We start from the raw sequence: 26,113 nt of genomic DNA on the forward strand, positions 1-26,113 counted from the left end.
AACCCCAACTGGATTCACATAAAAAAGGCTTTTTTTTTTTTCTAAAAAGTAGGATTTCTGGTTTGTGGGTGGTCGATTTTCTCCTACCAGTTATTATGAACAAATTAACTATATTAATTAGCTTGGCTATTGTTACAGGATTTCATGGGTACAAAGAAGGATGAATCATACATTTTGATCCATGCTTCCTATTACTATCAAAAAGTTGCATTTCAAATACAAGAAAAAGCTTGTACAGCTAAATCCCTTGACACGCCTGGAAATCACAGAGTAGGCTTGTACACCAATCACTTATGAGAGAGGATTTAATGTCAGTGGGTGAAGTTCAACACGGCGAAAAGGAGCAGCATTAACACAGCCAGAGCAGCCTTATCAAGGAGAGGTGGGGTACTGTATCAGGCTTTATCTCCACCCTTTAAGTGGGAGGGTGGATTTGATCTTCACCACCTCCCTCCCTGTTTTCCACCTTTGTAACTCCCAAGTACTCCAGCTCTATGGTCTCAAATCCAGAGACTATTACAGTCTGTTAAAAATGTATCACTTCATTTTAAAACGATACAGATGAAGCCCAAAGAAAGTGTCATGGATTTCCACTCATAGGACTAAACGCAAGATCAAAGTTTAAGTGCAGAATATATATAATATTATTCAAAAAAAAAAAAAAAAAAAAAGTAACACTGCTGGAACTCCTATCATTCTAACATCAGAAGAGAAGCAACAAACAACTTTATAATGCCAGATCCACCTTTTCATTAAAATTACATTAAAAATAAAATGTGGTGAGGAAAGTTAAAAAGCAGCATATGACTTCTACCAAGGAGGGAAGGATTAGTTGTCCTTTGCATTCTAAGTTTGAAAGTTAATATGACAGTCACAATAAGTACTCGGAGCCTCAGATCTTTTTTGAATGATTGGAACATTTTCTCAAAGGCTTTCAGCTGCAAAATAGCCCTCAAACAGATATGGTTCTCTAGAGCACCTGTAATTCAAAAACATTACTGACAAATAAAGCTGAAAGTATTAATTTTATTTATAAGTGAAAAATTTCAGATGACTGCCCTGAAATCCAATTCTCCTGTTTCAAGAAAAATAGTGGAGCTATGTACTCTAATTACAGTGGGTCATAAAACTGAATTAAAGGAACAAGATACTGTTTTAGCTAATGATGCTTTTTAACTACCTCTCATGCCTTTCAAGTACTATGGCATTTACAGTTATGTATTTGCCACATTTTGTTTTCACACAACTGCTTTTTCCACTCAAGTTCAAAGGACGATCAACCCATTTAACTTAATCTATACTTCCACTAGAGGCATCAAATACTCATCTCAGCCTGTCCTCACAGATGCATCTCCTCGTGAAGAAAATCCAGACAATGTATGTCAGCAAGGTATCCTTTGCCAAGCCACAAAGACCACATCTCAGTAACTCTGAGATGCGGAACAACTCTGAGAAATGAAAATACTGGTGTCTACATATTTTACACCTGGATTCATCCATATTTCTCCAGTGCTTTGTCCATAGTTTATTGGAAAGATTTACTGAGGAAGAAGCTATATATCAGGTTGAAACATTCAATTGTTCTTCCTGTGATGGACTTCAGACTGGGAGACCTGCCCTTCCAACTCTTGGCTGCTCCCATAAACTACACTTTAAGCCCTGTCAAGATCCTGTTGCAGATCTGGGTCTCCCCAGATATACAGTTACCCGTGTTTCTATTTCCTATCTCACAAAGATGTCAGCCAAAAAAGGCTGATGGAGACACTTCCCCTGTCACTGGGCCTGCTGACAGCTCTGTTCATCGGGCTGCCAATTGAGGCATGACTGCAGTTACTTTTACTCTGATGTGGTGTAACGTACATCAGTTGTTACTACAAATACAGCCCCTTTCTTAAACCCCGTTTTTTATAAATTGCACACCTGTGCAAGTTCAGAAGAGCAAATCTGGGGACCCCATGGCAAGCAGCCCTGACTCCCAGACTCTATTTGAGTATCACACTCAAATATCACTGACTGAAACTGCAGCCACACACAGCACCTTTCTCTTTGTCTGTGTTTACTTTACACTAATCACTAAAACATCACAGCACAAAGTGTTATGTTATCTATGTATCCATCTCAATATCTATAATTACTTTCTCTTTTGTAAAAACTAGGACAGGGAGTTGTAGCCCTCAAAGATTACAGATACCCATCTTCCTAAGCCTGACTAAGCCTAAACACACAACAATTATAAGATGGTAAACAGCAGTAATTGTACACTAAATGTCTTTTTAAAGAGCCAAATGTGCACTTAAAGTTTAACTCCCACTCACTGCTGCTCTAGAACAAACAGTAAATTAGTGAATACAAAACTAAAAAAAAAAAAAAGGCAAAAAAAAAAAAAAAAAGCCCTGCAGCATGTTCCTCAGGCAGGAAGTAATTCTATTCCCCCACCTCTTTTTTTAAACCTTTGTAGACATAATGCAGGATAGTTTCAGTAAAGTACTGCCTGCAGTAAAAGTATGTGATGATCTCGCAATCCAAACTAAAGTGTGATAATTACCTGCATTAATGGAGAAGGGGATGCACAGAGAAATAAACAACCCTCACTCCGCAAAGAAGTGCAGCTGTATTCTGATTTATCAACAGTCAATTTATTACCGTATGTGCTTTCAGACTGGGGGTTTTTATCTGCACCTGTATGTCTCAGTAAAGTGCAGATAGTTTCATGACCATTGCAAACAGTTAAGGCTTCCTCTTTTCACTGGAGCAGGTGGTGTGCACAGGGCAGAAAACCACTCAGCTACTTTTGTCCCACGTGCATCAAAACCAAGTCTGAGGTATCACTCCAGCCCCTTTCTCAGTGACATTACAAAGACCTAAGACACTGCACAAGTCTCATGATATATTTGCCTTTACTGGATTGTTTGAAGATTGCTTTGGGATTGTTTTGGGAAGGAGAACGGCAAGAATGAATACAGAAGTCAGTCCCTAGAAGCATGACTGAGATGACAGTGTACAAGTACAGGAATAAGGGATTCCCTAACTTCCTTCTGGAAGTGGCCACACCTGAGCACAGAGGAAGAACCTTGTCCTGCCAGGGGTACTTGACAGGCAGAGGACACCAGTTTCCAGAGCTGTTTGCCTTACCAATGAACATGTATAGGCAGAAGGAGGAAAGTAATTAAAACATCTTACAGAGTAATAAAATGTAGCTATGAAATGATAAAAGCTGATTGTTCTTGCAGCATGTTACTGTGTGACAGCTCTCCTGACACAAGCAGAGCTTGTGTGCACTAATGGCAGTGTCTGTGGTATACATGAAATATACTATAAATATTCCAGCATTCCCAAGAATGTCCCAAGTAAAAGAAGAACATTTTAATACTGATACAGTTTTGCTTGGACATATGAAAGCTATTTGAAAGGTCTTTATGTATCTTCATAACTACAAGGCCCTAGAGGGTCTCAAAAGCCAAGTGTATACTCCAGTGTCCATTTTGCAAACAGAGTGAGGCAGAGAGAGATCATCTGCCCAAAAGGTTCCACCCAAAGCAAGGCACCCTCTACTGGAACTGCACATCTACCCTACCCCCATTACACTGGTTGGTGCTGCTATTTATTTCCCAACATTTACTACTGCAATAATGTCAGAAGATAACAGGCCACATTACTCTGTGCCATGCAAATATGACAAATGGCTACAGAGGGATTCCACTGCAGTATAAAAACTGTAAGAACTAACTGTCCTCACGTGAAGCATCACAGGACAGGGGAGAAAGGCAGAAGACATTCTGAAAACTTTGAGTTTTTCTGTTCTAGGAGTAAAACTTGAGCATTTGAAGCCTAAAATTCAAGGGTTAGATTATTTATTTTGTCCTGAAGCATACCATCACTTTGACTATAACAGTTAAGCAAATCAGCACCTGTCAAGTCTACTGAACTACTCTCTATTTAACCAAAATTTACATTTACTTCAGTCAGTTAATATAAGCCTTATCAGGTTAATGATAATTAGCACATTCACTAAGAGAAGTAACAGCAGTAGCAATGGTGTCAAAGAAGAGCTTTGTTGTAGTTTGGTCCCACCAGAGACTCCTATCTGATCTCACCTATCACCACGGCGACCCACTTACTCTGCTCTTAAACCAGACAAATTGCTGTGACAAGAAGCAGGCTTAGGGTAGCTTCCATTCACAGATCACTTTAAGTACTTTACAGGTCATGTGCTATTAAACTACTTGCTCTATCAATTTCTTTTGGCTTATCCAAGGCTAAACTGTTTTAATTGGAGGAGGAGGACTTATTTTGTATTTTGTTTTGCTTTCCTTTTTTTTATTTTTCTTCCCTTCCTGTTTTATTTTTACCATGAATAGTTGAGGGCTATTGGACCAAAAATAATATTAATCAACAAGAGAAAAAAAAATCAACTTTTGCTTTCCTTTGCTTCACATCTATTGCTGAAGTGTACTTTAACATAGGCAGACTTCTTTAAGCAAGTATCACTTGGAGCAATCAATAAGGCCACTTTTTGGTAACCTGTTTTAAAGGTAGCCCTTTAATGGCATTAATGGACACGTATAGTTTAGACTCTTCACACAGAAGATGCCCTCTTGCCTGCCAGTCAAGAACTTTAAAAGTTTAACAAGAATTGTCAAATTTCACATTGTTGTTTGTACATATGCACACTTTTTTTTTTACTCTCTTGAATTGCAGGGTCATAAGGGTATCATTTACAGTGCAAAGTAGTGTTTTAAGAAAACAGTTACTCAAAATATAATTGCTGGGTTTTTTTCCCCCAACTTGAACTGATCATTTTCTTTTTCTCTTAAACTCATAACCATGAAGCCACATCATTAGTCCAAATTATTCTGAGAATAAGGCTAAAAGTTAATATACTTTGACAAAATCAGCCACTGCTTTAACAATAAAGGGAGTATTGTGTGATCCTTCACTTATCACTATTCTTAAATATTTGATATTAGATACGACCTGGAGAAAAATTAAATCCATAAATTGCACTGTGGCATATTCTATAGGCAGGCGAGAGACTTTAAAGAAGGTGAGACAGTGCTATAAACCAAAAGTCAAATCAGAAACTGAACCTTCATTTTAGATTCCTGGGCTTTTTAACGTTCAAGATAGACTGCAAACATTAGTTTAATATTCTCTGTTTTTGTGAGAGTACCTACAGAAGCAGAGACAATTTAATACAAGCTGAGTCGAACTGTAGCGAAGGTGATTCCAGGCTATGTTTTTAAGAAGATACTTGAAAGACTGGCAGAACAATCCAGTGCTCTGGTATTTTCACAAATTCAAAACAAGGAGATACTTAAGACTCTATTCACACACAAAAAAAGTAGAAAAAAGAAAAAATGGAGGGGAAAAATGGAGACTTAAATGTCTCTAAGTGGAAGAAACATTTCCCATTTCAACTTTAGCACTCTACTACTGACATACAATGAAAAAAGTACTTGTATATAACCCAGCCATGTCAGCAGCAAAATGAATCTCTGGGCTGTGCAATGATCTAAGAAAATCTGAATGGGCATATGGGAACAGCTCATTTTGCAAGACCTCCGAAACCAACCTACTGATAAACACCGGAGGGTGCCTGACTGCCTGAATACTCACAAGCTTATTTGTTGTTATTCTTATTCATTACTGAGTCATTATTATTATTTAAGTGCCGACAATGCACTTGTGAACCAGAACAGATGCAAAATATCCTGTGCTAATGAGAAAATCAAAGCCTTTCTCATATTAGCAATTTCATATTATAGGATCTCTTTATTTTTGCCAATAAAGCACAAAAGTAATTAATACAGCAATATTTTCTTATTGTTCATGAGTAAAGCAAGTAAAACTGCTCAGATTCCGCTTTGGCTCTCACCCCTACCAGCACAAAATACAAAAAAATACTATTGAAGAATTCCTATTAAGATAGCTGCCAAATAAAATACAACAAAAATCTCTCATAAAAAGCTGTTCTCTGTTTATTCAGAGATACAGTCAGTACTCCTCACTGAAAATGAACAGTGTGGCACTGCTCTTTCATATTTAAATGCTTAAGCTGTGTCTTATTGCTGTAACCATACCACAGGATAGGTTTTTTACTGAAGGCTAGAAGGTGACACTAGTCCTCAGTGTATTACCAAACTGCAGGCCCATCCCTGAATAACAATTAGAATACATAACCAGCACACACTTTTCACCCCAAAAATTATGCTACTACATACATGAGGAATCTGACAAATACTTCCATTTAAATATCTGTGCACACAGAAGGTATCAGGTTTGGGAATTCTCTGATAGCAGTAAGGAATGTAGGCTGCTGCCATGTCCAGCTCCAGGATGGCACCCCCAGCAGTCCAGGTTTGATGTGAAAGAGGGTGGCTGCCTGCAAAGTCAACCTCCCCCAGTGCTGCTGGAGCTGTGTCTACTTCACACGACCACACATTTTGAGCAAGGTCACAGATACTAGAGCTGCTTCACTGTGTGTAGGTAATTCTGCAGCAGAGGATGCTTAAATTCAGCTGAGGAAGTTTCCAGTTGGGTTCAGTGTCCTGTATCTCAGCAAACCAACTTGTGCACACTGAGATGTGGCCCCAGAAACTCTACACCTGAGCAAACATTACTGCCCTTTTGAGGACCATTCTGAATCATGGGAATGGATATGACCAAATCACTTTCATGAGAAGTAAAGGGGTTTTCCCCCTGAATTTGAGTAAGGAACATGATTTAAGCACAAAATGACTCAGCTATGACTGCAGGGCTCAGCAGTGAGCACAGCACTGCTGCAGAGACACTGGCCAACGCTGAGCAGAGCTAAGCCTTGCTGTCACTTCTCCTAAAACAAAGCATGAAGAACAATACATGAATCTTATAGTCTTGTTCAAGAAGCTTGCTGGAGTCAGAGACAGGCCCAGTCCTGTGCTGGGAGTCAAATGGGTATAGTTCTGTGCAAACTCTTTGGCAACCCAAGCCCACACAAGCCCCCTTCCCACCCCAGTGCTCCCACTTGTGTCTGCAACCAAAGCTTGCAGGAGGATCCTTGACCTAGAGAGGAGCCTGACCACAAGTTTTATATCAAAACACTCCTACCAAATCAAAGTATGTGGGCAAAGCAGCCAAGATTTAAATGACAGAGCCAGTTAAATTAAAACATGCATCAACAAATAAAAATGTGAATGAAGTTTTGTCCTCAGCAAGTCCTCAGAAAGGGGAACTGAGATTCTCAGAAGCTGCCTTGACTAAAAAGGCAACTGAAAGAGCTGGATAGTTCAACACCAGAATTCAAGACAACCTTATGTTCAGAAGACCAATTCTGGCACTAAACACTTAATAGGATTAAATAAAAATGGCAAGATCTTTACATACAAGTAAGAAAACATCTATGGAAGGATCTACTGATACTACGTTTTGAAGGGCAATATGGAAAGAACTGCTAGGTATAACAGCAGCATCCTGTCAGTAGATGACATACACACACGTTTCAATAAAAGGAATAAAATAAACAAACAATAAATAAACCCCTCCACAACAGTGGATAAAAAATGACTACATTTGTAACTTTCCATTAAATACTAACTTAATAAAATCAACAACCATGCATCTGAACTAGAAGAGTGTTTTTAAAACCAGTGGAAGTGTGACAGATGAATGACAGTTGATCACAAGTGACAATTCACATTGAAGTCCAGAGGAATGCTCAGCCTTCATGTCCTCTTAAATCAGCCTTTGGTTAACACCCACTCATCGTTCAGTGCACACTCAGTGCCCACTGATAAGGCATACCCACAGTCAAGGGCTGAGGGTACTCCAGTACCTGCTGATTTCTCACACACACACGTGGCCATGCTGCTACAAGCCATCACTCAGATTTTGGATAGTCACCCTTTGCCCACATCCCCATTTGTTCCTGGCTGGGTATGTTCTTGGCCAGAACCTTCATAGCCCCTGGTATTCTCCCTCCAAAGCTGTGACACATTCTTAACCACAACTCTGAGAACACACTGACATTATAATATACAAACATGTACAGAAGATATACACACTCAGACACACCAGGGGATAAAACAGACTAGGAGGAAATGAGGAACTTTATGTTACTGCCTTTTCTAATGAGATAGAAAGTGGCAGATGTAAAGATTTCATTCAACTGACAATCTCTTTTATGATATGAATGAACTACTAAAACAGATTTAATCCTTTATAAAATCAGATTATAAGAAGCAGACAAAATCACAAGTTTCTTCAATACGCCATCTTATCCAGTGTGACTAATGCATTATTTGTATGAAGTTAAAGTGGCGCGTTAGAAAGCTATGAAATAAATCAAATGCTCTACTTTATGTAATCTTAACAGACAGATCCCATTAGGATTCTACTATGCATAGCTGTTGGTTAAAATCATTGACCAGTATCCTTATAAATTAATCAACTGAGGTAATGCTAGCTTGGCTGTCATCATTTATTCCTAATCCACATTTAGAATTCAATTCAACTTTTCAAGCCCTTTAGAACAGGTTTATCAATTCTCTCACCCTTGCTTCAGACATCAACCTAGCCATTAATTGTTTACAAAAGACCCAGTACAATGGAACAGTATCTTTTTTGTTCCTTTTCTTTCCACAGACACCAGAGAACATATAGACACTGCGTTATAATTTGTTACAAAGATATTAAATCTTGACCAAACATTCTAGCCTGCTTCAGTTTTTGATGAGACCTTTTATCATTGAAATTGAATTTGCAGGCAGATTTTGTGAGTTTACACAAGTAAGAATCATTACAAAATCTAAAATAACCCTGATCTGGTTGAAGGGCAGCTAGCAGAGTATTTTTGGTTATAGATATATAGGAGGAAAAAAGCCTCCTAGATATCAGGTTATTTGTGGAGCTCTAATGTGTTTTCAAACATATAACTTCTGTGTTATGTCTGTGTATTTTATGCAGTTTCTAGTCATGTTTGTTAGATGTCTGCATGTCACGTACTGCAAGATTCATGAGCAGTCTACAACCAGGCAAAATTCTCACACAACAGCTTGTCTTGGGTAATGGGGAAAGAAACAGCAGACAGAAGTGACAGGGAAGTGTATTATTTATTATCCTGATGAGGATAACACCTAGTCATGGTCTACAATCCAAACATGCTCACTGTCCTGCTGACAGAGCTATGATTCTGAATGAGAATGAAACAGGTGTTTACCTACACAAATATCAAAACTCTCTTTAATGATATTCCCTTATCTATGATCCCTCCATGGGCCCACTAAAAAAAGAGTCAGTTTGGGCAAGGACTCTTTAAAGAGAGAAGGAAGACTGAGCAGTAACAAAAACATTGCAATAGATTGCATAATATTTCTGGAGCTCTACCACAGAGTAGGTAAAGGTCATCTGCTCCCAAAATGAAATGAGAAAGAAAGGGAAGCTGTGGCTAAGTATGGTTTAGAGTTTACTAAATCAATGAAAAACTTCAACCAGCTGCAGTGGCCTCCAGCTTATCCCTCTAGTGCAAATTTACTGGCCCACAGACAACTATCAAAGCCACAAAGACAATGCTACCGAGCATGTACAACACTAATCATCTCCCTAATTGCCTAAAAAAGATGCACAGGATTTCAACAAAATTCAATCCCTTCTTCAAAGGCACATTGTTAATTTCATAACCAAATTCCACCAACATAGTCTATATGAAAATACTTCCTACTTTTTAGGGACATAAAAATAAAGACCATTAATTGTTTTTGCTGCCTGTTTTCCCTTGAACCTTGAAAGAAAGGACCTTAGAATAAAATTTTGCCCTGCGTTCTTTTTTTGTCCAATCACAAGGATGTACTTTTCCTCGTGCTTGCTGAGCGCAACACAGTAATTTGTATCCCCAAGTGGTATAAATAGAAAATATGCTCAGTCTAATAACATATGTGAAGAAAACTCATGCCCAGGGTTAACCAACAAAGCAGCAGTGATCTGCTAGAAACAAAGGCAGCTGGCTCAAAGAGCAACAATGCTTCTGAAAAACTGTGGATGTACTATTCAGTGAACCATCCAAGAGATGACGTTTTCTTATGCTACAGCTGTATATACAAAGCTTTGCTATAAGATCTGGTAAATGACAAGTCCTCTGGAGTAACAGGATGGTTCTGTCTCCAAAAGGTCTGTGGCCTTCCTGCCCAGCTATACTAGCAGGGCAAATTACATGCAGTATACACACTACAAATAAATTCTGCCCTTCAGAAGAGCTCTTTGCTTTGATTATCTTCTCTTGCACTGCCCAAATCCCACCATTTCTCTTTACAGGCTTGCCTTCCCTCTGCTAATATATCTGCCTAGGTTTCTGTCTTCTTCTATCACTGTAAACATTCATAAACCTTAAGGGACTTAACCTCATCACACCCCCATGGAATAGGAAAATATACCCATCAGACTTGGCAAGCAGTGAAGTGGAACTCAGCTGTATTCCTGACCAACACTAAGTCCTTCTGCAAGTCACTTCTCTCTTCCCATTCCCCACTGTGTAAGGGGGAGTGATGACAATGACTTCTCTGAAAGTCTAACTGTAAAAATTGGAGATGCTACACTTCTCACTTCACAAAAGGAGGTAAAGCAGAGACAAATCATCATTGGTTGAAGGGTCTGTGGCTAGAAATATCACCCCATTTTTCTAAACATGTGTCTGAAATCATCAGCACAAATGTTGCATCCAACACAAGGATCTCTGTGCATCAGCTATGCCACAGACAATCAATACCATTTGCTTTTCTTGTGGGTAACACTGTACAAGCAAGCCAGTGAAGGACTATATAGGTAGAGTGAAGTTCAGAGTAGGAAAAATGTCAAAAGCAGCCCCCAGCTGACACCCAGGAAGATGAAAAAGTGAGCAGAAAGACCAGATAAAGGTAACTACACAGCTGGCCCTTCCCTCTCATGCTTTGCACCTGAAAAAAAAAAAAAAAGGCAAATCACCACAGAAGTAAATACTATTGCCTCACTTTTGACAGATACCAAGTGACTTTCCAAAGGCAGTAAAGTAGCTAGCCACAGTAGCAGCCAGAGAATTCATGTTCTGTTCCTAAAAGTATATACTCACCTTGCTTTCACAAACTTAAAAATGACAACAACCCTTTCCAGTATTACCAAATAAAAGCAATGCAACTTAGTTCCTTCTCCAAGCAACCACTAGCCCTCAGCCACTGGCTAATGCCTCAATTCCTTCACCAACCCCTCTTCAAAGGCCTGGTGAAGACAAATGGGCTTTCCAATATGCAACCAAGCAGAAAGCCATGAAAATCAAAAGGCTGCTTTTTGAGTAAATATGAGCTCCAAAGCCATTGTCCTATCCCACAGAGGGATCTAGGAAAATGCTTACTATGGCATATGCACAGTATTCTTCACAGTTCTGCCTCCCTGCTGACCACCAGCCCCAGGGCTCAGTCCACTTCCCATTACAATTGGCTTCACCACACCCATTGACTTGTATTGGAGCTCTTTCAGGGACCCTAACTAATGAGTTTTTAAACACTTGTAGACAGAGAAGATAATTCCTCATCATTATTCTTCATAGGAAACACCGGGAAGAATGTCACTCCATTGTTCTACAGGAAAGAAACTGGATGAAAAATCACCCCACATTGAAAAGAGCAGCCCAAAGTTTTCTTACATGAACTGGCTTGTCCCCAGGCTGTGGGGGTCTCACCTGAGAGTTCAGGACAGGGACCTAAAGCATGTGCAGCCTTCTGAAAGCATCGCTTACTCCAGCATCTCTGCAGACTAAGAGGTCTATAACCACCAGACATATAATGCTCCAAGACAGTCTTCTCAAATACAAGCGTGGCTACTGACAGCAGCACAGAAACAGACCCACCTAAACACCATTACTTCAGGATCTCAGTTTCCCTCATGACATGAGGCTGAAATAAACAGGAACGGGAGACCTTAATAATAGTTTATATTTAAAGCTTTGCTTTCTCTACTGACAGTAGTGTGCTCTTTTTCCTCACAAGAGAAATCTTGACCTAAACCGTAATAAAAGACAAAAAGAAGAACAAGCAGACTTATGTAACATACTGTTACACTCAGACATAAAAACATTCTAAGTAAAAACCATTCCATTATGAAGCCACCTTCTCAGCAGAGATCATAAGCCACCAAGGACTGCTCTGTTTTTACCCAGTGTCACTTTCAGGTGTCTATCATTTTGCAGGATGCAGATACTATCACCTATCAAAAGAGCTTACACTGGACATCCAAGAAAACTTTTGAGCGACAATTGAATCCTGCCAACAGTCCATGTAAATAAAGCACCAAATGGAAAAAGCACTAATATCACTAGTAAGGCTTCTGCAGGTTTGAGCCCCAGGCACTGTCAATGTAGAGCTACAGAATTTACTCATTCCACAACATCATGTACACCCACAACATACAAAAATAGCTATTATAATACTTGTCAAAGGAATAACTCAGTGATTTTTAACTTGGTGCTCTATCTTGTTTTCTTCTTTGCTGGCTGTTAATACCCCACCCCTATAACTACATATAATTATGAGTGGGCTATTCATGTCTTACTATAACTGGTAGCACCATGCAGCATGTGAGTCAGGAATCTGAACTGCTGACTACAGCTCCTCACTAAACAACTCTTACACACCACACAGAATAAATGGCATTCCCTATTCTCTGCTCCACCTACAAGGAAAATCAGCTTCTAGTTGTGGTATCATCTCCAACTCTCCTTAAAACACACCATCCCAAATTCCATGAAATAAGGACTCAATTATATGCTCCAGCAAAAAGGCACAGATCAACAGCTGAGGTCACAAGGAAAAAAAATATTTCAAGTGAAGAGTTTTCTTCTCTCAGTGACTTAATTTGAATATATTAATAAAATATTATAAAAACATTATATGTAGTTTTACTAAAGAAACTACAGACTAGACCTTTGCTTAAAAGTCATAACAATTTATGTCGTTGATCCACTATGTACAAGTTGAGAAATAGTCTCTTCATGATAAAACACTTTGTAACAGCTGGGAAGTTAACTGCAGGAAGTTTTGGGTTATTCCCTTGCCTCAGCTCTCTTGCTCCACATTACTTTTTCAGCACTATGAGCCCAACCTTGTAAACCCATCAAACTGACTGCACTCAATAGCAGTCCTGTTGAAATTTAAGAGCAATATACAATTTTTATAAAGTTTCTTTGAGACTGGCCTCCAGTATAGTGTATTTGAAAACAAGCCCTCGAGCTCATTCCCCCACAATTTCCTCACAAAGAAAGATTTAACATCATACACCCTTAGTGAGAAACTTTGGTGAAACAACTGTCTCATTAGAAGTTATTCAAGATTGAGCTTAAAAACTACTGACACACACACTGCCATCCTTCCTCTCATTTTTTTAATCTCTACAGTCGTCCATTAGTCAGGAGTAATGTACCTTCTGACCTCTGACCAAAGCTATTAGAACAATTTAAACAAATATTTTGGTTACAAAGCATCAACACAGAACATTCAGTAACAATAAAAGGATGAAAGAGCTGTCTTTTAGAGTCACTGTTGTGACTTCCTGACCATGTTATATTATGGAAGGTTATACTAACTTGACATCTTACTTGATTTACTATCTTCTCTTTCAGTGCTTAAGAAAGAATTTCCAACATTGTGAAACCCAGAATTGTGGCACATTTTCAGTTTTTAGTGTTAATAGTTGAGTGATGGCTTTAGAAAATCCATTCTGCTAACTGCAATCAAGAGAAAAGATTCAAGCTTTCCCCTCCATTTTTCTTTTCTTTCCATAAAAGAAAGGCAGTAAATTTGAATTGGACAGGTTCAGAATTGGGCTCTGAGGAGTTTTTCCACATGCATAATATTAGGCATGTGCACACTGCATTGCTGATCCTGCTCATTAGAGAGTTGCTCCACATTTAAAGAAGTCAGCCTTTTGGCCAAAATGGGCAAATCAAGGGCCCTCTCAAGTCAACTGGGAGCACCTTCACTGGAATCACTGGCCATTGCTAGAGGAATACACAGTTTCTTTGTGGTATTTATTGACTATATACATTTAACAAACATTCAGGAACCAAATCCTTCAAGTCCTTGACACAAAAAATTATTTCATTACCTCAAACTAAAGGCACAGGATAGGGTCTATCTGTTTAGATGATTATCCTCAATGCTTAATGGGTTTAAGGCATAAAACGCTTTCTACAATCCCTCTAGATTTTTTTTAAATGAGATTTAATATTTGCATTCTTTCTGACTGCCCAGTTATTGGTGAAATCATGTAAAGCTACTGTAGATTTCAGGGAAATAGATGGGTACTGTACAGGCAAAATTAACACCTGCTTTCATTACCAAATACATCAAAAACTGGGGTTTAGTCATTAGTAAAGCACATTGAGCATTTTTGGAGTGATCAAGAACCCAGTTTAGTGAAACTTAACTTGAAATCAGAGTTGTTTTAATAGGGTCTCTTGTGTGCTTAAAGCCACATACCTGTCTATGGGCTCTGCTAAATTAAGGCCCACACCACATGCTTTTTCCAAGTTTAGTGCAAATTTTATCCCATCTCGCCATGTTGGGCATTTTTCTTTATCTAGATAATAACAGACTTTGGGCCTTATAATACAAAAAAGCATCACAAACACCCCTTCCACAATGCTGGAGCATATTGTCTCAGTCCTAAGAAGCATAAAAAGACCAGCAGTGTCCATCCATTTTCTCAAAGATCATTTAGTGTATTTAAGTATTAACTTTACAGAATGTCACATTTTCCACTCTAAATTATTTTGAAAATTCCAGGTTGCAGAAGTACTCTTGTCAGACAAAAGGAATAATTTTGCTTTACTGAAGGACCTGCATCATAGTACCATCTTTAACTAAAGAAGAAAACCCCAAACAATATAATTGGCATTCATGTACAGACTACTTAAATGCTCTGAAGTTCTGCCTGGCTTCAGAATAGCTGAACAGTATCTGAAGTATCTACTCTCCATCCCAATTTATATATTTTAAAAGGCATTAAATTCTTGAATGAATCATTAGGAAAACAATTCAAATGATGTTAAACTGATAGTAATTTTGTCTCATAGGATAGATGTGAGCTTAATGTTTGCAAACAGCCAAATTCTTTCAAGATTTACACTCCATGAAGTTCAATATCAGCCTGGGAGGAATTACTAAATCAGGATGTACTGCAAGTACAGGTTTTGGCCCAAGACTAATTTTGGTCTTCTTCAGCTGCTTGTTTTGACAGCATCTAATCCCCCTCACACACCCACCAGGAGCTGCACAATCTATCCATTTACACTTTCAAAGCAAATTGAAAATTAGACATTCTCAAATAATTACTCACGGATGTCTGTAATACAAATCCAAAAAGTAACTGCAATCAACTGTAATATTTCTTAGGGAAAAGAAAGGGGCAGGAGAAAAATCTTACAGAAATCCATTCAAAATGTGACTTTTTCCTACACTAATGCTCTCACCATCACCCCATAAAAATTAAAATAAGTAAAAATTAAATCTAACTCCCAAAGAGCTTACCTACTCTATTTCACACATCCCTATCAGAAACATAACACAGCTTCCACGTTTAGAAGACTTTTCTTTTAGTGAGTTATTACAATCCCTGGTGAAAGAACAGTAACTGAGAAGGTCTTCTGCAGGGGCACAAGGCAGAGAGGGAAGCAGGAAGGTGGGTGAAGAGGGGGAAACAGCCAGGGCTGGAACTGAAACAGTTCACCTTTGTCTGGAGAGCAGGATCACCCCCTCCAGGTTGAGGACTATGCTGAAAGAGCGTGCTGCTGTGGCATGCAGAGCGTTTCTCCATTCACACACGAGAGGAACCTGGCCCACAGATGGCCTGTTCTCAGCTTTGTCAGCCACAAACAGACCTTTGAACTTTCTATTTATATAACAGTTTAGTGAGTTTAAGCCTCTTCCTGTATAACTGGCAGTTTGCTGGTTTTGCTGTAATTAGGCTACTTGTGATACATAATATAAAATAGGAAAAAAACAAGAGGCTTGTTTCTCTGCAGGAAGAAGTCTTCCTCCTTGAAACCACGCAGCAAAGATGACACTTTTACCAGTTCATCTTATTTCATCTTGCCAGGTTTTGATTTACATATCTCAATATGCATTTTTGTGCTAAGTATTTGCTCAATTTCTACTTTTTTAAAGATTAGAAGACTTAAAAATATTAATACCTATGACAATCAATATAATATAAACCAATAATTTTTCTGCCTTTGTTTGTGCTAGTGAGGAGTATATATTCCAGGGTGGCTGGGTCTTTGTTGGGTTTTGTTGTTTCCCAGCTGCTGATTAATGACACCACCTTACTCCATAAGCAGGTTCAAATCTAGCCACATGGTCCCAGGCCACAGCAAGATTTCATTTACTTGGTTACCACAGACAAGCATGGAAAGTGATTTAAAAGATGAAATTTGATTTTTAACAGCAAGTGGTCCCCTTGGTGCACACAGGCATTCAAGCTTTTCATTATATCCATCTCCCTTTCTTTCTCCCTCTTAGAATGGCTCATATTAAATGCAAGCCCAGGTGAACACTTCTTATTCATCCAGGAATCATAGCAGACTTGAGCTTTGGCCCATTCACCTCATCCTGAGTTTACATTTCCCTAATTTGTTTTGGGTATTTTTCAGTTTTTTTCAAGTCTGGCAAAACATCAACAAGGATATTCATGGCCTCATTTTACACATTTTACCCCAGCGTTACCACAAAACCCCACACCAACTCTCAGCTACCTTCCTAATCACATTCTCAACAAAGGGTCAGTGAAACATCTCATTCTTGCACTACTGTGATCTCTCCTAATATGGGAAACTAAAGGGCTGATTCTGCAGTTTGTATCATCAAGACAAAGCTCCCACTAATCATCCGGAAGGCCAGGTGAGAATTTCAGCACATGTGCAGTGGCACTGCACGCTGTAACAATCACAGCTCTTGACAAAGTATGTTTCAAGAAGTGACACAAAAATGTACCTCCATTGGAGGTGGGGGGAAATTAACTGTATCTTTCCCATCAACGAGTAACTTTCACGAAGTCATTTCCTGGTATAAATGTAAGGCAAAGAAAGTTTACCTTTACATCTTTTCATCAGATTAAAAAAACGTGCTCAAGCTATAAATATTTTTTTAATGTATTTCTCAGGGTAACAATGTTTCTGTTGTACTTTGCATACAGATAATACAAACACCCACACACACAGTAGGCCTGAGCTTGCCTTCTTGGTGATTGCAGCACAGATTAGGAGAAGTTTTGGGTTTGCAAGGAATGCAGAAGAGGGTCCCTAATTGCCCTATAAATGCTTGTGAAACACGTTTTACAAAGGCCAGCTCACAGGCAGAAGGAGGACAGCTTCAAAATAAGAAGTAGCAATTCACACATCATGTTATACATACTTATTTGCAAATATTACATAGCAAGCACACCATATTGGATACACAGACAAAATTAATAAATCTTGATGGATGTGCATGCATATTCCTGGGTATGTGGTGATGATGTATGTATAACACATTACATACATACACGTGTTTGTGGACACAGGAGCTAAATTTAACTCTCTGTAAGCTATGCAACTACTTGTCAGAGACAAAAATATTTACATGTATAATAAAATACACATCACATTTGTGTAGACATGCAGATTATGTACCCACATCTTATATATGCACTTACATATACTAACTGGATTGCTAAAAGCAAAATGCAACTCGATCTCTCCAGTAAGTATGTGTGAACGCCTGTGCCACATTGACTGTTTCAAACAGTTTGATATCTGCTCAAACTCTCTAAGTAAAAATGTTCACTCCTGATGAACCTAAAACCACTAAAACCAATAAATTTCACAGTACAAAAAACAGCAAATAGAATTTTAGAATGAGAGGCAATATATTCATATTTTATGGAAAAACTGAAGCACGAGAGTTCCCTTCTTTCTGATGCACATCTCTAAATCCACATAAAATCATAGTCAAATGAAAGTAAGTTACTAAGCAAACATTAAAACTCAATACCTATAAATGCTTAGTATTTGAACTACACCCACATATTGGGTTGTAACAGCTTCTATTAAATTAATGTTACCCACATTATAAATTAGGCAAATTGTATGCAAATATTATTTGAGTGGTAATACAGTGGTTATCAGTTGTCTGCAAAATAAATTAGTGTAGCAGAGTAAAGATAGCATAATAGAAGCATAATATTTAATTGAGCACTAATTTTATTGTGATTATTACTTTTAAATAACAACAGCATGATTATTAAAAAGATGTAATACAATGGATTATGAGGAGCTGATAAAACATGCACATGATCCAAAATGCCTGCTTACAGATTAATATTGATATAGTGTAATTTATGGTTGTGAGGATTTACTCCCAATTGCTGTAAAATGGAACGTGACAGGTATTTGGTTCTGATTACTAGGGATTTGCAAGTATAGCTGTTAGACCGTGTTTGGCAAAATGATAGTTATTAACAAGATATATTACCTTTTTCATAGACATACCTTTATATTATCAACAAAGTAAAGTAAACCCTCGGCAAAACACGAGGTCCAAATGCACATACATGCACACATATATATAATCTCTGTGGCATTTAGAGATTAGGATCACAAATACAGTATTTTAGTCTCATTCTTCCTTGGCAAACTGCACTCCAGCCTAAAAGCATTTAACAAAGCAGCACCCAACCTCCGAATTTCCCCATGCACAGTTAAGGAATTATATTCGCTAAATTGAAAAGTAAAGAAAGAGCCAATAAAACCAGCCAAAGAATAAGCATAATCTTATTAACCAACCACAGACGTGACTAAATACCTATCCAAATTCTAACTTTCCCAGCTACTTATCACCCATCAAAAAATTCCTGAGCATTCACTTTCATAACAAGTTTACAATGCATTTAAACAGATGCACCGACCTTTTTAAGGTGTGCACGTATTTACAGGGGAATATAAACCTATATTTCCATTCTTAAAATAAATGGAAATAAAGGAAAGAAAAATGAGGCAGAGACGGGCAGGAAAAAGAAGACCTGTTATAATATCACGGATACTGATCTTCCCACTTCCAAAACTAACTTCAATAACGCTTCATCTAGAATAGGAAACCATCAAAACCAGCACCAGAAGCCCCCACACCGATCAGAGCTACAGCCGAACTGTGCCACACAGCGAAACTACAGTTGCGGTTCTCCCCGTGAAAGGAACATTGTCAGTGACAGCAGTAAACACAACATTAGCAAAGCCGCGATCCCGGGGAACATCGCCGCCCCTGCTCGGGAGGGGGCTGCCAGCGCTGATCGCAGCCGGCACCCGGCACCTCTCGGCGCTGCCCTGCGGGCCAACTTCGCCCCCCGCCGCCACGCTCCGAGCGCTGCTGCCCGGCCGCGGAGCGCGGCTGGAGCCGGCCGGCACCGGCTGCCCCGGCCGGCCCCGCCGCCCGCGGGCGCAGCGCGGACCCGCTCCCCGCTGGCACCGGGCGCTGCGCCCCTCAACAAAGGCTACGGCACCGGGGGAGCGAGCAGGGAAGGGTAGGAAGGAAGCAGCTGGAAGAAGGAGAGGGGTGGAGAGACGGGGAGGGGAGGTGGTGCGGGGGGGGGGAGAAACCAAAACCAAAAAAAAAAATCCCACCACCCGAAAAAAAACCTACCACTGCTGCTCTAAGTCCCAGTCCCTGAAAAAGTCGAATAGGTCCATAACGATGTGGTGGGGAGACTCAGAGAAGTGGTGCCCCCTCCCCGCCCCGCGGAGCCGAGCCGGCGCGGCTATTGCTGGCCGGCCCGCATGGGCAGCGGCGCCGCGGGGAGCGGCGGCCGCCGCGGGGCCGCGCGGAGCCGCCCGGGGTGGCGGAGCGCCGCCGCCGCCGCCAGCAGCGCGGCGCGGCTGTGCCCGGCTGGGAGAGGCAGCACCGCGGCGGCGGCGGCCCGGCGCACACACACACAGACGGGCGGGCAGGCTGCCTCGCACACCGCGAGGGGAGGAGCCGGGGCGGCCCGAAGCCGCGGCATGGAGCCGCCGCGGCAGCACCGCCGGGATCCGGCGGAGCCGCGAGCCCCCGCCGGGAGCGCGGGGAAGTTTAGCTGGGAGGAGGAACTGCGGGGACGCGGGGAGCGGCGCAGCTTCGAGCCTGCGGGAGACCTCGAGAGGCCTGGCTGGGGTCAGAGAGGGGGAGAGGGAAGGGAGAATAGGGGAGAGAATTAAAGAGGGGGAAAAAAAAAAAGAAAAAATAAAAGGCACACACACAAAACCAGGCACCTATAATCCTATCATTTAATTGCCAAAGCCAGCTCCTGCTGGCTGTGTGGACAAACCTGCCTGCACGGACATGGCAAGGCCAGAGCTCCGGGTCAGCTGCACTGGGAGATGCAGGATGGCAGGCAAGGGTCAGAGCAGAGTCAGGCTCGGGCAGCCCAGGAAGGCTGGATGAAAAAGGCCCTCATGAGGTCTGGATCCAGGGGAGCACCCCACTCTCCCACTGGGATGATGATACTTCCCACTTGCCCTGTGATGAGCAGTGGCACAGCTCAGCTACAGGCATCAGTCAGGACATTGGTCAAGGGCATCCCAGAGCCCCCTGTAGAGCCCACACCACTCCCCCACCAATCCCAGGGAGAAGCCAAAGACAAATCCCAGGCTGCACCTACACATAATCAGAAAGGGGCCCACTGCTCCCTATATCCCCTAAATGAAATTATTCCCTACCCAGATTCACACTTTCATGTCTGGATTGCCTTCTTAACAGTAACCAATATCTTACGACTTTTCACATCCATTTTATATTTATAATACTTCAAATATGTATACCCACTGAACAAACAAGTGCATACATTGTTTTTGCAAAGACAAGACCAAAACCATCTTAATTTTTACGCCAGTCTTCCACAGAGGACTTCTACTCCCTGAATGTCTCTGCATGCCAGCAAGTCTTGAGGACTTGGTGAACTTTGAAATGGCCCTTATTTTGGTGAGGTCCTGTCTCCACAGCTGTGTCCCAGCCCCAGGAGACTCGACACAGCTGGTCACAGCAGCCAGTTCTGCCACCACAGACAAGGCTCCAGTAAACCTTCTGGTAGAAACATCAGGTGCACACAGCATTTCCTTTCTTGCATCTGTTTTCACCACTGACTCAAACACACTACTATGGCCCTAAAGCTTTAAAATATCATGAGTTGGGCCCCTCTCTCTACTTATTTTAGCATCATTGTTGGTTTTAAAGGCGCCATTCAAAATCCTAATTTGTGGCCAATACTTTAGACCAACATGGGAGGTGGAGTCACATTTTCAAAATTTCACATTTCTCCAAACACAAGTACAGAGAGTTTTTTTTTAACAAACAATCACTATTAATAAAACTAAAAGCTTAGTCTGTCACCTAATCACTTACATTCAATATCTTGCCCATTTTCAGTACATCAAACTTCAACCATTAAAGTCAAACAACTTACTAAAAGCACTGGGACTCACAAAAGGGGGCAGTTCTGCTTCCTGCTTTCTCAGAGGGTCTTTTGGCTGCCAGCTGGTCACCCTTGCACCAAAGCAGTCTGCAAGAGGCCAAAGGCTCTTACCCAACAGAAAGAAAAATCACTTCCCAGGTATAAGCACCTTCACTTTCTAAAAGCAAACCCTTTCCAATTTTTCAGAAACTAGCAAAAGATACACAGAACAGATCCTGAAAAGGCTTTCAGAACTCATTCCAGCAAAGGAGTGGGAGATCCTTCATCACCAAGCAAACCTGCTGTCCCCCATGACATGCAATAATAGCAGAGGCAATGGATCTCCTCAGCAGTTGCATGTTTGGCACCTGCAGCTCCCCAAGCACCCTCTGCCCTCAGGTCTGTGACAGAGTTTGTGAATGAAGCAGCTTTTTACTGTCAGTTTCAAATAGCTTCTTGCAGTCAGTTTCAAACCCTCAAGGATGCACTTGAGTGTCACCACTGGGGACAACCAGACCATGCTCCTCTGTGTGCTGGACACACATCTTCTCCCGCAGGGCTGGAGGGACAGGGCTGTGCCCAGCCCTGTCCCCGGGGACACGGCAGCCACGCTTGGCTACACATGACCTGGACACAGCAGCAGAGCACGAGCTGGCCCACTCACCGAGGGCTGGCCCACAGGAGCCAAGGGCTGTGGGGACATGTTGGGGTGTAGCCGCTCCCCAGTGCCCGGCCGCTGGCAGGAGATCCAGCACCCCCTCCAAGGGCCAGCTCAGGGGCAAACGCAGCCATGAGGCTGTCCCAGCTCCGGCTGCACACACCAAAGGGTTCATTTACCCAACTGCCAGGAACAGAAAATTCAGCTGCCCTCAGCGTGACCTCTTTTACGCTTACAGTGGAAAATACAACTGCGGTTCCCAGCACCTGCAACAGCTCAGAACGGGGATAAATAAGATCAGCAAGGCCTCCTGGCCCTGCGGCCGGCTACAAAGGGGAGTGCTGGCTCAGCAGGGTCCCACAAGGCTGCAGGCAGGAGCCCTGCTGCCATTGCAGCGGCCCTGCCCTGCGCCAGCCGCCCTGCCCAGCCTGCTCGACAAGCCCAGAGCCGGCTTCCTGGCCAGATGCTCCTCCGGGGTGGCTTGGGCAGTTGTCTTCATTTAGGGAGAAGTTGTCCTCCATTAGAGGAGTCCTGCGTCCTGCCTGAATGTCCCTCTGATGAAGGCACAAATGCCTAGACCCCTCTGGTGGCTGCTGTGGCTGAGGCGTGGGTGGACTCACAGCTGAAAACACTGCAGCTATTGGAGCACCAAAAGCAGTCAATCTTCCCACCTCCTTCATCAGGTTCAGCAAACAGTGGAGAAGAGTTTGAAGCGGGGAAGGGACATCCTAGCCTCATCCTTTCTCTTTCAAACTTACCTACATCCCTTGATAGTCTCCTTACCCAAAGTATTTTTGCAATCTGTCTGCAAAGGAACATACAAAGACAATGAGGAAAGTGTGAACCAGTAACAAGGACCTGTGTAGTGCTCCAAAAGCCAGGGTGCAGCTGCCACCACCTGCCCCAATGTCCCTGTTCCTGAAGGAGGAGAGATAAGACTATCCATAGTGGGTCAGGTGAGACAGGCTGAGGCCAGCAGCCCACAGCCACAGAGGCATAAGTTAACTGAACTGCACCCCTTGTGAGACAGCACAGAAACCTTTGCTGCTGAGAACACTCCATTTTATCCAAAGAGAAGCTTATTTTCCCCCAAAACAAGAATAATGAAATCACAGTTTTCTATCCAGAAAATGTTAATGGAAAATTTGTGCCCAGCTATGAATACAGATTGGAGATATTTGGATTTCTGAGGAAAGGAAGGTCAAGTCATTTTCACAGTGTGAAAAATGAAGCTAACAGAGTTCATATTTCTCTGTGAAGCAATGATTGATTTTTCTTTCTGTGCCTCATTCATACAGCACTAAACATCTATAGAGAACAAACTTACACCTTAGATAAAGCACACAGATTACATTAATATGTTGAAAATTAAGTTAATATTAGCATCTGTTTGAAGGTAGGCACAAGAATATTTAGTTCAGCTCTGTGAGAACAGGCAGGAGTTGGCATAAATCTCATGTATCCTAAAGCTGCCATATCACAAAAAAAATCAACAATGAGATGTGCATACGTAAAGTAGGAACCCATCATGTTCTGCCTCTATGGCTAAATCTCCTCTTTGGAAGTACATAACCATTTTAGCTACTTAAAGGATGTTGTTACTCATTTTCAAGTGTGTATGTATAGGCAATCTTTATTTTCTTACCATCTTAATTGTAATTATCAACTCTGCGCTGCCTGAGCAATTCATTTAACCGTGCAGAACTATTCTTATTAGAGTTGCTACTCCTATTTTATGAAACAAGATTAATTTAAAACAATAATCACTTTTAGAAATATATTGATAATGTATTCTTGCTGTAAGTAGTGGGAATGCTTTCATGTCCTATTGAATAATCCTTCCTTCAGTAAGTTTCTCTAGACTCCTTTAGGAAACATGGCATTTTTGTTATAGTTATAGTTCATAATGTCAAGCTCTTACATATCTTATGTTAGGATGTGTCCACAGCTACCTGCCAGGACACACTGAATTTCACCACACTCTGATCCTATGAGGCTCACAGGGGCTATCATAAGGTCCCACAATGATTAGATGTGAATTGACCCTAGGGGTTTTCAACTCCCTGTTTTGGTACCTCTCTGTTTCTCAACCATGTGCCACCAAAAGCCCCAGGAATGCCATTCAGGTGGTGAGAAAATCCTCCCTGATACAGGTTACAAATTAATGCTTTCAAGAGACACACATTGATAACTATGCAGTCGTGCTAGAAGTGTGTTGATGACCCTACCTGACCAAGGCACAGCTCCACTCGATGTTTTGCCACTGTCAGAAAAATGAAGAGGAAAAAAGACAACAGCAATAAGATTCCTATTTATTGCCATCAAACAGCACAGCTCTTAAAACACTGTCAGGATAGTCTGAACTTTCAAAACCAGACAAGACAGAGACTGTAGTCAAATGCTCCAATAAAGTAACTTCAGAAACAAGTAACCAAAAAGATCCACTGGAAAGCAGATGCAAATCAGCTGTGAAAAGCAAAGGGAGAATTACAGAACTAGAAATTTGGAGGGCACCACTGGCCAAAAGTACAGAGGCTTTATGAGGAAAAAATCAAAACCAACTTGACTTTCAAGTAGACATTTCATTAATTAATTAGAATCATAACAGTTTGATCTTTCTCTGCCATCCATCCCCCATCCTTTTCCTTTCTTTTTTTCTTGTTTTGATGTTTATGACCAATGCTTTGTTTTGCAGGATTTAAAGCAGCTGGCAATCTTCTTCTAAGATTTAAGGAACAAAACTTTATATCATGATTACCAACTGATTTTGAACAATGGGTCATAGAGAGTAGTTGAAGGGTTGGCCATGTGTTGCAATCCTTCCCTCTAACCAAACCAATTGCTTAGACCTTTAGCATGGCTCTCACCATCTCCTGGCCTGGCACACAGAAACAATCCCTGTAGTAGCTTTAACCAGTTGCAGAACCATGTGTTCCCTATGAGTGGAACTAAAGGTTGGTACCAAATCAACTTTGAAACACAAACACAGCCAGAAATTTGAAGTGCAAAAGCATGGTAAAAAGGCTTTTCACATCAAGTTTCCTTCTTTCTGCCATGTTGCTTTCAAAAGCAGAAGCACTTTACAGCAATGATGTCTATACATAAGCTGCTGAAGTACTGTCTTGTCTTCAGTGATTTTTATGATGATATTCTCTAAAGCACTTTACAGAAATGTAACACTAGGCAAAGCTTCATTTTTATGAAGGATACAAAAAGAATAATATATGGCACATAGCATTAGCACTGAGGTGGAATATCAAACAATAAAAGCTGATCTTGTTTCCTTTCTCTTTTCCCCCTTTCTTCTTTTATTCTGTTAAGATCACTCTGTTATGTTCATAATTTTAAACCTCAATTTTCTGGTCACCCTATGTTAGGAAAATAAGACTTCCCTGTCTTCTATGAACATTAGAACATGGTATCTCTAACAAACATATTCAGATCAGATTCTGTAGCTATTCAGGATTAACTAATATAATTCAAGAAACAGCTTTGGTATTTGTCTAGATGTTTAATACCAAACAAAGGAATTTGATGATAAATACATAATACTAAAAAGTCCAAACACTATCCACATATATAAATTAGTCCATGTGTAATAGTGAAGAGGCTAGACAAAACTGAAACTCATAAGAAGATACTTCCCCCCAAGAAGAAGCTGATAAATACTTACTGTTTCTTTTCTAGTAAAAAAAAACCCAATTATATAAAATTAATTGCAATGCCCTTGCGTTTTCACAAATATATTCGTTGCTGTTTTGTTCACAAATTTGATAGATTTCATAGTGTTTTTGGAGCATTTTACATGTGCATTGGGGGCAGGCAAAGGGGAGGCATTAGGCTTGAGTCAGTTGTGAGAAAAACAGAAGTGTCAGCTTTCCATGGGGAGACACAGCCCATGGACACAGCATCCTCCAAATATTATGACTATTAATGGATAGATCCCAAGGACAAGTTACATTCTAGTTTGCTATGATGTGACAAAAGTTATGGTATAGAATACAC

At 40.9% G+C, this 26,113-nt stretch overlaps 1 protein-coding gene across 6 annotated transcripts in view; it reads right to left on the reverse strand.

Annotated features, from left to right (window-relative positions):
* AFF2 (ALF transcription elongation factor 2) overlaps positions 1-26,113 on the reverse strand; it is a 350,216-nt gene that overhangs the window by 304,723 nt on the left and 19,380 nt on the right. For 3 of the 6 annotated variants that reach the window (XM_085570466.1, XM_085570462.1, XM_085570465.1), the window contains exon 1: positions 19,668-19,834. The exons of 1 other annotated variant lie outside the window; for it this stretch is intronic. In XM_085570466.1, coding sequence (XP_085426592.1) covers positions 19,668-19,714 — 47 coding nt within the window. In that variant the 5' untranslated portion in view covers positions 19,715-19,834. Of the gene's footprint in view, positions 1-19,667; positions 19,837-26,113 lie in introns of those variants that run through there. 2 more of the 6 variants (XM_021547866.3, XM_085570463.1) reach the window with 2 other exon arrangements.

This window comes from Lonchura striata, chromosome 4A (genome assembly GCF_050655825.1).
Source record: "Lonchura striata isolate lonStrDom1 chromosome 4A, ASM5065582v1, whole genome shotgun sequence".
NCBI classification, from domain to species: domain Eukaryota; kingdom Metazoa; phylum Chordata; class Aves; order Passeriformes; family Estrildidae; genus Lonchura; species Lonchura striata.